Source organism: Lutra lutra, chromosome 1 (assembly GCF_902655055.1).
Source record: "Lutra lutra chromosome 1, mLutLut1.2, whole genome shotgun sequence".
Taxonomy (NCBI): domain Eukaryota; kingdom Metazoa; phylum Chordata; class Mammalia; order Carnivora; family Mustelidae; genus Lutra; species Lutra lutra.
In genome coordinates this window covers 104,036,494-104,048,673 of record NC_062278.1, presented here as the reverse complement: position 1 = coordinate 104,048,673, position 12,180 = coordinate 104,036,494, and the positions used below count along the sequence as shown (strand labels likewise).

The following is a 12,180-nucleotide window of genomic DNA, read 5'->3' as shown; positions in this document are numbered from 1 at the left end:
TAAGTATGTTCTGACGCACTGGAACATGAACAGCTTTCAAGAACAATCTGAAAAGGGAATGCTCTACACAGAATTATATGTAACAGCATGATAGTCTTTACCTACACCTTAAAAACACATAAAGTCCTTCCATATATTGTTCATGACTATCCGTACATAAATAAAATATAATGATGTACATAGGAATGAGAACAAATTTGCAGCCATGGTTACTACTCGGAAGGGAATCAAAAGGAACTTGAGCTTTCAGGAAAGCACTTTCTCTTGCTCAAAAGAAATATATAATAAATAAGAAGTCTGAAGCAAAAATATCCAAATTTTTTTTTATTTCTGATTTGGAGATTTCTGAAATTATTTTGTGTACTTGTCTGTATTTTTTACTTCATTTTTTTTTCCTTCAGTTAACTCATGTCTGGTTAACACTAACGAGAAATTCAGAGGAAGAGAAAAATTAAACTGGGTAAGGTAGAGTTTGGGGGAAATCTATGAATTTCTGCCAAGGGTCATGCTTCTGCCTCCCATCACCAAAAGGCATCAGAAATCACGTGGGCAGAGAAAACCCTCCAGGTGATAATGAACTGCGCGACAACGTTCCAGGAAAGATACCAAGGCCAGTTCTCCCAGCGTGTGTCTCACCTCTCGCACGTGTCTTTTCAGGTGCATGTATACACTCTGTCCAGTTTTTCGAAAATGTCTTTCAACATGTTCCCTTCCAAAGGCCAAAAATGTATTCATGCATACATAGAGTCCACCTTCAGAATTCTAGGAGAAAGAGACAGGCGACAAAATTAACCAAAGATACCTTGCCAAGTCATTTAGATACAAAAAAGGTGAAGGGAAGAAGGGTGATCGGTGAAGACAAGACCCAGAAAAAGGCCACCTGGCCGTCACAGTCCCCTGTGATGACCCTCCACCCACAAGAGGAGTTCCCGTCCCAACCCCGAGTTCCAGGTGCTCCCGGACAGCTGCACACAGTCTCCCCCTCAGGAGAGCCTCAGAGGCCCTGGGAAATAAACATGCTTGTCTGACTCTCCAAACTGGTGTAAAGGACAATAAGGGAAGGAGAAGCTTGGCAATTGATCCAACTACCAGCACAGCAATCATTCTTCTTCACTGATCAATGTAAGTCTCCAGGAACAGAAAGTTCTATACTCTTTTAGCAGGACAATTCAATTCAAAGATATTCTTCCCTTCCTTCAGTGACACATGATATTTGATGGTACCATTAATAAACTAGGACAATTTAATAAGCCACTAATAACTTAATGAGTAAATTATGATAGGATGGAGTCCTATCATAAGCCTAGCAACATATTTTTGCATGCTAATGAGTGCCAGGTGCTTCTCATACATTATTTCAGATTCTGACAATATTATCATTTCCATTTTGCAGTTTAAAAAAAGAACTAAGGGTAAGTAAGTTACTTACCCAAGTTCACAAGGCTTGAAAGTGTCAGTTAAACTAAAGCCATTTCTCTTTTTATCCTTCTAGGCCACATTTCAGATATTATTTAATTACAGACATCCTGGCATAATGAACAGTCAAGGATATTGTTCACATTTTAGATGCTTGAGTTTCTATCCCAATTTCACCTCTCCTCTTTTTCTCACTTTGTTTAATATGCTTCTGTGTAAATTTTGCCTATAAAATTAACCATCCTTGGGGCACCTGGCTGGCTCAATTGGTTGAGCATGTGACTCTTGGTTTCGACTCAGGTCATAATCTCTGGTTCATGAGACAGAGCCCTACATTGGACTCTGGGCTCAGCACAGAGTCTACATGAGGTTCTCCCCTCTGCCCCTCCCTTTCCACCCCTCATTTAAATAAATAAATAAAAACTATAAAATAAGCCATCCTTTCCTCAATGAAAGTGCATTTTTATTAAGCTCTTGTCAGTCTCACTTAACCAAATAATTTTTTTTTAAAGTAACCAAATAATTTTTAAAAACAATTCTTAAAAAATCTATCAGAATTACCAACAAGTACCTATCAAAATTCCTTACATTACATTTCAGTAGAACACAAATTCAATATCAAAACAGACACTGATGTTCCTACAAATATATGAAAAATAATTTTTAAGTTCCAATAACTCAAGATTGTATCTTTTTAAAATTTCTAATAAAATTCTCCAACACTGTATCTATGGTTAATAACCCAGATATAAATAAGTTTTATCACAATGAGGATATTATAGCAGCATTAGTTCAGATACGTGCCTATTATCGGAACAAATATATTGCATGAGGCAAGAAAACAAAAAAAGCATAGAGATCACAAAGAAAGAGGTAAAATGGTCTCAATTTGTTGATAACATTATAGTCTATATGGAAAATTCTTAAAAATCTACAAACTACTAACTAGTAAAACTAATCAATGAATTTAGCCAGGGTCTTGGAATACAGGTTTATAGGCAAAAATCAATTTCAATTTTATACTTTGGCAACAAACATCTTGCAAATGAAATTTTTAAAACTTGACTATAAAATAGCATTCAGAAAAGACAGAGTTATTTAGCTTGTGCTTCTGGATAACTTTTTCTCTTTGAATGAGATCATTTGAATAAAACTAGAAAAGTTTCTCAACTAGAAGCAACATATATTCACTTGATCAACAGATTAAATCCTTTCAGAAGTTTTCAATATACATGCTTTTTGTATAGTCATAACCCTTAAAAAACTTGGCATCATTATAATGGTCAGTTTTTCATTAAGCCCATTAAATTCAGCTCCACATATTGTGATTTTGAAAAATAACATTTCCATTCTCTTCCAACGAAATGTAATTCGGTCAAAAATGTAATTCAGTCAAAAAGAATTCAAACCAAAAGATATACCGGGGAAAATATGAGATTTGGAACCAGGGTCCTGAATTGCCACTAATAGCTCTGTGGCCTAAAGGTTGTCATTCAGTCTCTGAGCCTCATATTTTCCTTCATAAGCATGTCTGCTGCAATAATTCCCATCTGACAGGTTTCATTAAGTTCAAAGGGGTTGAGATACATTCCATGCTATAAAGCATTACATAAACAAGCGCAATTATTTATTATGAGCTACAGTTCTATGTGCCACATGTACCTCCTATCATCTCAACTATTGTATAATTGGGGGAAATAAGCACAAGGAAGAAAACAGTGAGTCTGACAGCCACACTGGCTGGAGGCAAAAAATACTGATTTATCAGAAAAAAATATATTAAGCAACTAGTAGGAGAACCAAGGAATTAGCTAGTGGAAGATGAAAAATGTTCAAGTACAGCATTTTTCTGGAGAAAAATACAGGATAGCTGTAAACGCAAGAGTTTGTGAAGTAATCTCTAAAACAGTCATAGAGTCTTTGCTAATTTCATTGCCAAGAGTTTTTGACTTATTAGGGCAATTGATAAAAAATTTAATATACCCCAAACATTCATTCGCAATTTCTAGAGTCACCTGATAGTGTCAAAAAGTCTATAACCTGAGAGGAAAATGCTTTAGCCCCACACAGGGAAGGATTCTATGAAAAACATCCTGGGGTATCCTCCATCCCACATGCCATGTCCATCAGCAGCTCTGAGAGGGAGGTGCTACCATAGGACGTGTCAGCGGTGCTAAAACTTCAGGAAGCACTGAGACACAGATCCCTTCGAAAGCTACCCTATAAAGAACAAACAGACACTTCTGTCTAATGACCCATGCTTTCTTCCCTCTTCCCATCTTAATGTCTACGTATTGGTCCTATAAGACTCTTTCATGTCCAAAGACTCTTTCATGTCCATTCCATGTCATGTGCTTTGAACAGCTTCTTCCACGAATGATGACAAGACCATGCTGACAAGTCTCTCCCAATTCCTTTGGTTGCTAGCCTGGGATCAGAGCTGAGGCAACTCTTGGTTTTCAAACCCTCAATCTCCTGCTCTATTTAACCAGCCACACGCCCACTAAGATTAGTGTCCCGGGAAATACCGTAAAGCACTTGCCTTTCCGTGTCCAAAAGTGCAGCCACGAAATCGGACAGAACTTTATTTATATAAATACTGTTCTAAAATTGCAGAAACTAGATCACATCTTGGGTTTTGTAATGATGCTAGCAAAGTACATACAAGAAGAACAGGAAGGAACTGCACTAGAGTGTTAAGACTGGGGTGAGCCTCTCTCTTAATGCCCAGTGTCTTTGTCTTAAGATGGGATGCACTATGTCTTTAGAAAAAAATAAAAATAGGGGGCGCCTGAGTGGCTCAGTAGTTTGAGCAACCAACTCTTGATACAGCTCAGGTCATGATCTCAGGGTTGTGAAATCAAGCCCCATGTCAAGCTCAGGGAGTTCAGTTCAGAGTCTGGCTTGAGATTCTCTCTCTCCTTCTCTCTCTGCCCCTCCCCCACCCTCACCACACTTTCTCTCTTCCTCTCTAAAAAAATTAAAAAATTTAAAGAAAGAAATCATGCAAGTTAGAAAACTACCAATTGACAGTGAAACACAACTCAAAGAATAAGAGCATAAATACAAAATAATGCTTTTCTCAAGAGATAATAGTAGAGCACTTTATTAAATTAAAACAGGTTACAAATGAAATTCAGATATATTGCAGTAGTTTTTTTTAAATAAATTTTTTTCATATCCATAAAGTTCCAAAAATATATTCATTCTACGTTAACTGCTTAATATATGTCAAACCACAAGAAACAGAAAAATGGGGGGTAATCACTGATAAAAGTTAATGGGACAGTTAGACATCAGTATACAATAAAATTAACATCAATCCACATCTTATACCAAACACTGGTATAAAGTCCAGAGAACTCCAAGAGATAAGCATTTAAAAAACTAGAAAAGAAGAGAAGGGCATATTTATTCCACTTATGAAGGGGAAAATCATTTCTGGCCAAGAAAATATAGGATACAGAGATGGTATAGTTGAGTATAAAAATGTAAACACTGATGAACAAGTTTTACACCACAGGAGGAAAAAAATGAAACAAATAGAAAACCAATCATAACACAATGAGGAAATATGTAAAGTACAATGAAGAAAAGTTCATATCCAAATTATGTAAAAATTGATAAAATTACAAGATGTCAGCATTCAGGTTCAACTTGGTAAGTTTTTAAGTTTGTTTAGTTTTAATTGTGAGAAAATATTAAAACCAAATCATCACATTCTCACTACCTCCTGAAGTAATAAGCATATTAAAACAATCTCAAGGCAAGTGTATGATTACTAAACTAGCAAAAAGTATTAAAATTACAAGGCCTGAAGCCACAGAGAAAACCTGTATATATATACTCTCACAATATAAATTGGCTTCATCTTTCTAGAGATCAATACAACTACGACCCTTTAACACAGTAGTTCTCCTTTGAGTACAAGACTGCAGGAACCCAAAAGAAAGAGGGAAAAAATCTAATGTGCACAAAAATATTCACAGATGCACTATTTATAAGAGGAAAAAATCTCCCAAACAGAGGAGCTAAGAACTTGTGGCACAACAAAATATTATAATGTTATTTTTCTTGTTTTTCTTTTTTTCAAGATTTTCTTAAATTCAAGTTAGTTCACATATAGTGTAGTACCAGTTTCAGGGATAAAATTAGTGATTCATCAGTTGCATATAACAGCCCATGCTCATTACATCATGTGCCCTCCTGAATGTCCATCACCTGATCATCCCTCCCCCCACAACCACCTCCGCTCGGCAACCCTCATTTTGTTTTCTATGGTTAAGAGTCTCTTATGGTTTGTCTACCTCTCTGTTTTCATCTTGTTTTATTTTTTCCCCTCCTTTCCCTATGATCCTCTGTTTTGCTTCTTAAATTTCACATATGAGTAAGATCATATAATTGTCTTTCTCTGATTAACTTACTTCGCTTAGTATAATACCCTCCAGTTCCATCCACATCATTGCAAATGGCAAGATTTCATTCTTTTTCATGGCTGAGTAAATACTATGAATTGAATGTCATGTATATAGGATGTAGTATAGAACTGTATATAACATGCACAGAAAAATAAAGTTCATGGAAAAAACACATGCTGATGACAAGGAGGAAAGGGAACAGAGAAAGGGAAGTCTGTGCACTGACCAAGACCTGAAATGAAGCTGGAATGTCATCAGTGGTTTTATATTTAAGTTCTTCACCTTGGGGCTCACAGCCTTATCTCCCTTTACCTTTGTGCTGTGTCCAAAGAAGTGTTTGTCGAACTACTATCATGAAAGACCAGATTATTTTGTGTTGTGTTTCGTTTTGGTTCTACTCATTAAGGAAAGGCACGTGACTCCACTGCACGTGACTAGTCCCGGCTCCCGCCAGATGTGAACTTACTCCCATGTGTTAAGTCCCACAAAACTCAAATGGGTTTATATGTTGTTCAAACAAACTAATCTGCTGCCCACACACTTTGATGTGGCTACAATGTCAAGTTGCCATAGAAATTTCTAAATGCTTACTCTCAATATTTGTACTTACCTCTTGGAACCAGTCAGCTGACCACACTTGAGTAGCACTGGCCTAGAGCTACTTGGTTGCCATGTCCACTCCCCATTCTTAGAACTGCTCAGGACAGGACACTTCTAAGAATATCTCATAGTCAAGAAAGCGTCACTCCGAGGACCTTCAGAGACATTGGGTCAGGCCCCAAACCTTCAGAGCAGCTGACACCAAAACCAGCTACATACACCAAAGCCTCCATGACTGTACAAGCTCCCAGATCCCACGCCTGTCCACTTGTCCACCTGCCAGCCTGTGCCCATGACCAAGTCCCATGTCCCCTGGCTCATCACCCTGTGCTGCTGGTTCTGAACCCCAAATCTACTTTTGTATTTCATGACGGTTAATATCTCAGTCATTGAAATCTATGGCTGTGAGAAACCCAGGCTTTCTTCGTTTGAGGCCACCAGGTTCAGATCCTGAATCACACATTCGATCCTGGAGGGCAGGGAAATCACATCATGTTCATTATTTAATTCCAACAACAGTACCTGGTACAGAGCAGAACTGAAGAAACATTTATGGACTGAGTGGCAAAGCTTGTGCCGGCCTTTGTCATTCAGTCACAGAGTTTAGTCCCTCTCTGGAACTGATGTCCAGTGCCCTTCTGATCTGTATTTAAGACCCTTTAGACCACAGGCTCCATTTCAAGTCTTGGACAAAACTAAAAAATGAGGATCACCGAAAGAAAGCTGATGGCCATGCATAGAAAAACAGCCTCTGGCATCTGCAGGAACACTAGTTTTTCAGGTTTGTTCAGCTATAGCCAGGCTCTCAGCAGCTTGGACACTTGAACCCCATGACCCTAGCTCCCCTACTTTCTGTGACCAAGCCAGCTTCACTGGTTCTTCAGGACAGTGGCTGCCATGTCCACATCCCATCCTACCTTAGACCCTATCTAGCTTCTACTTGCGGGGGTCATCCAGGCAAGAAAGGCCGGTGTGCGCTTCTCTGCAAGCTCTTAGCTAAATAAGATTCTAGTGATCATTTTCATGATGCACTAAACAGAAACTTGACCAACATGTAAGACTTGATTAAGAAACCTGAAATCACAAGAAGCCAAGAAATACTATTCAGGGCTTCCCTAAAACTCTATAATGATCCCCTACGATCTCCCACCCCACAATCAAACCATGAGAGAAAAGCAACATTGGAAGCTCCCAGTCTTCAAAGCATTTTGATATAAATATGATATACACACAGCCGTTCATTTATTACTTTACACTGTATTAGCCTACATACTATTCAGAAGTAACATCAAGGACAAAGACAACTTTTTTTACACCACTGCCTTTTAAAAGAACATTAAAATCAAGGCGAATATAAAGGTCAAGGTTACATGTTTTCAGAATAGCAAGTGAACAGTCATTTTAAATAAAAATACACCACATTGTCAATCAGTAGGTGTTCAGAGAACTTTGTTTACGATGGTGTGTTCTTGGAGACCAGCCTCCGCTGGAAGACAGGAAGGGAGAGCGAGCCTGTGTGAGCAGTGCACTCAGGAAACAGAGTCGCTTCGTAACACTTGTTTTTATAACCACAGAACCGTGTGGAAAACAAGCGGTCATTGCCACAAAGAGAAACATGATGTAGGTAGATGGAGTCACAACAAATCCATGTCCAGGACAAATTACATACTAACACCCAGGAAGGCGGTGACTCACACACCCATGCAAAAGGGAGATGAAAAGGACAAGAATACAGTATTTTCTAGAACACTGATTTAAAAAAAAAAAAAGGAAGAAATGAACTGAATTAACTACTTGTAAGAGTGAAAGTAAATCACCTGAATGCTCAAGAACAGATTTCTTTAGTAATTTATACATCCGTGAACTGTAACACCCTTCAGCCATTGAAGATTGATTTGTAATGCATATTTACTGATAGGAAAAGCTCTGCAAGGTATTTCTGAGTGAAAAAAAGCAGGTAGCAAAACAGCAGGTGTGACATTACAAAATACACAATGTTCTGACCCTGCACGGCGTGGGATGTCATCTCTGCATGCAGACATCACGCGAGATGGTTTTCTTCATGTTGTCTTTCACATTTTCGGATTTTTCTTCAGGAAAATTGATTCATTTTATAATAGTAAAAAATAATTAAATGTTTCTTACTGAATGTGTGTAGAACTAATTATATGTATGCGTGATTGAACGAGCGAGTTGTCCAAATGTTCCCTTTTCTTAACCCAAACTTTCTTTAGGCTTTCACAATCAACCTCATAGCTCTAAGGGGCTGTATATTCTTGCTATTCACAGTAATTAAGATTACCTGAAATAATTATCTCAAATGTGTAGCTCAGGAAATTTGGGAACACACAAGTAAAAAGAGGGAATGAAGAGTGCAATCTCAGGGAGACAGATGAGAATGTGATGACAAGAGAGAAATGAAACAAAGTCAGGTCACTGTACCCCAGCCCAGGTAGATGACATCCGTGTTCACAAAAGGGGATTGAGAGATCATCTGTGTGAAGTGGGAAAAGCTATGAAGGAGAATGAGGCGGTGATGTCTTCTCTGGGGGTTAGAGAAGTTGGTGGTGTGTGGGGCAGGAGGAGTTGATTCAGCAGAGGGAGAGAAAGACAAGGACGGTTGGTTCTGTGATGACATTTACATCTTACTACAAGATCACTCTGGCTATTGGAGGGAATTATAGGGTGGGAGCCAAGAGAATATATGGTCACGAAGCTATTATGCAGTCTAGACCCATTAAACCACTGGTTGCCTAAAAATATTTAGCTCTAAATTAATTTAAATTAGTTAAATGAGAAGTTTGGTTTCTCAAATACAATGTACCCATGGCAAGTGCTCAATAGTCACATGTGACTATGGGTGACTACACTACGGATGCAGAACAATTCCATCACCACAGAAAGTTCTTTAAGACAACCCTTGTCTAAACAAGGCAAGATGGTGGCTCAGCCTGGGGGAGGTGGCAAGAAGTCAAAGAAGGGGAAACTTTGACAGATGCAGGTTATAATTTTAAGATAGAACCCCTGAGCAAAAAGGTGGATTAAGGGGAGCCTGGTGGCTCTGTCGGTTAAGTGTCTGCCTTTGGCTCAGGTCACGATCCCAGGGTCCTATGATGGAGCCCCACCTTGGGCTCCCTGCTCAGCAGGGAGCCTGTGTCTCCCTCTCCCTCTGCCTGCCATTCTGCCTACTTGTGCTCTCTTTCTCTGTCAAATAAATAAATAAAAACTTAAAAAAAAAAAAGATGGATTAGATGCAGGGGTGTGTGAAAAAGGAGAGAACCAAGGACAACTCCTCGTTAGACTGCTAAGATTACCCACTTCTCTCTACTCAACTCTTGCTTTCATCAAGCAACCACCTGCCTATTAATTCTGCCTCCCAGGTACTTCCACATCTGAATGAAACAGATGTGGAATGGACAGATCCCCAGTACAGTCTGGTTTCTAGAGCCAAACAAAGTGACAAGAGTTTTTAAAAGCAAAAATGAAGTACAGGCACATGGGAAGTCAGTGGGCAGTAAGAAAGTAAAACAAGGTTCCAGATCAAGGGGGGCAATCACGCAGTCCTCAGAAAGGGGAAATAGGATGAGCAAAAAGCACTATCAAAAAACAGGCTGGACAGCAAGGAAACACTCAAACAGCTCGCCAGTAGAACAAAACTTCCAGAATACAGTATTTGCAAAATCCAGAAACCTTGCCTCCAACAGCAAATCCACTGAAACAAAATTATCTATATAAACTAAGTAGAAAAAACGAAAGACATATAATCCCAGGAGAGTGTAGGCCCCTCTGCCAGACATCAATAAATCATGCTTGTGGCCATAAAGTGTTAAGAAAAAATAGATGTGTTGATGCAGTAATGATTCTTCCAGTTTGCTCCAAGTTTGCCAGTTTCCTCTCTGCGGAGGACTCCCACATATGCCTTCGAGCTGCACAGCCAACCCAGACAGCTAAGGGCAGACTCCAAACAGCTACGTTCTGACACACTATAAATTTACTGTTCCCCCAACCCGTCATTTAGGAACCTTTTTCCTAAGGATAAAACCACATCCTTGTTCTGGGTATTTGAAGCAGTGAGGATGCTGTCACCCAAAGAGCCTCGGAAGGATTTTGGCAAAAGGCATGAAGAGCGGCTACCACAAGGTTCACAGGGCAAAAATGCAAAATAAATCCAATCGGAGTGAGGACACTGAGGTGAGCACCTTCGGCAGGGCCAGACTGAAGCCGCAATCCACATAAGCAGTTCCCAGCTTACATATAAGTAGAGAGAATGAGAAACCACCTTGTCAAAGGTAAAAACATTTTACAGTCATTTCTTCTCATTTAAAAAAAAAAAAAAAGATGGTTTTCTTCAGGATGTGTTTCCCTGACAAACTGTATTAAACATGAGGGTTAGGTTTCTAAGCTAACCTGAAAAACGCCCATCACCACAAGCTGGGTTTGAGTATGAATAACAGCCCTGAACAGAGGCCCCTCCAAGGAGGCCAGCAAAAACTCCTGCCCAAAGCTTCTGCTGCAGGGCAGAGCCTCATGCAGAATTGTCTAGGACAGGGTCGCCTGGGTGGCTCAGTGGGTTAAGCCGCTGCCTTCGGCCCAGGTCATGATCTCTGGGTCCTGGGATCAAGTCCCGCGTGGGGCTCTCTGCTCAGCGGGGAGCCTGCTTCCCTTCCTCTATCTCCGCCTGCCTCTCTGCCTACTTGTGATCTCTCTCTGTCAAATAAATAAATAAAATCTTTAAAAAAAAAAAAAAAAGAATTGTCCAGGACAGGTGGTCTCTCCTGGGCAACCCCAAGACACTATAAATCCCATTTCACATTCTTCTCAGAAGGATCCCCCCACTTGGGGCGCCTAGGTGGCTCAGCTGTTAGGCGTCTCCTTCGGCTCAGGTCATGATTCCAGGGTCCTGGGATAGAGCCCCACATCCCTTTCCCATTCCCCCTGCTTATATTCTCTCTCTAGTCAAATAAATAAATAAATAAATAAAATCTTAAAAAAAAAAAAAAAAAAAAAGGATTCCCCCCGACCCAACTAAATCCCATTAAAGAGATGGCTGGCATTAAGTAGGTTTAATGGGAAGCCATGATTATAACAACCTGCCAGGTAGGTACTACAGAGGGAAAAGCCAAAGCTCAGAGAAATTCAGTGAAATTGAGATACCTGTTGAAGTCTTACCGCTACTAAGTAGCAACCGGGTAGGGCGAGGGGTGGGAACCCAGGCCAGTCTGGCCCTCCACACCCTACCTGGTGCAACTGAGAAGCAAATGTTGCTTTGATGGCAGGAGCCAGGTGAGCAGCTATGGGCAAGCACATGCCACCATGGAGGTTTGGGGAACAGAGCAGTTTCTTCCTTTCTACTAAGGTCGTTTCATTCCAGGAAAGCAGAAGGGGAAGGCAAGGGAGAGCACCCCACACAAGTAGCTTGTGGCAGGTGCTCTGTCAGGCTCTCCTGAAGGGGAGGAGAGAGGCTCCAGCAGGACCCACCAGCTTCACTTCGCAAACTCCAAAGGACAGCTGGAGTCCCTGGGAGGTGGCTGCCCCAGGCTGACATGGGCATGTCCCCAGAGCCCACCCATCCTCAACAACCGATGCCCAGCCACAGGCTGGATCTGTCAGTGAGCCTGCTCTCCTGGTGCAGGCCTAGAAACAGAGTACATCTATCGGCTGGGGCTCCTTCGAAAGCTTCCGACTGAGACTCAAGGAGAGAACATGCCCAAAGGCACACGTCCAAAGGAGCAAATCAGCAGCTGGA

General features: G+C 40.4%; 1 protein-coding gene and 1 non-coding gene across 3 annotated transcripts in view; one reads left to right on the top strand and one right to left on the bottom strand.

Annotated features, from left to right (window-relative positions):
* Window positions 1–12,180, bottom strand: part of USP13 (ubiquitin specific peptidase 13) — a 111,609-nt gene that overhangs the window by 87,141 nt on the left and 12,288 nt on the right. For both annotated transcript variants that reach the window (XM_047731115.1, XM_047731129.1), the window contains exon 2: window positions 637–762. In XM_047731115.1, the coding sequence (XP_047587071.1) occupies window positions 637–762 (126 nt within the window). The remainder of the gene's footprint in view (window positions 1–636; window positions 763–12,180) is intronic.
* Window positions 3,999–4,178, top strand: LOC125090247 (small nucleolar RNA SNORA81). The gene has a single exon (XR_007124255.1). It is a non-coding gene; the product is annotated as a small nucleolar RNA SNORA81 (small nucleolar RNA).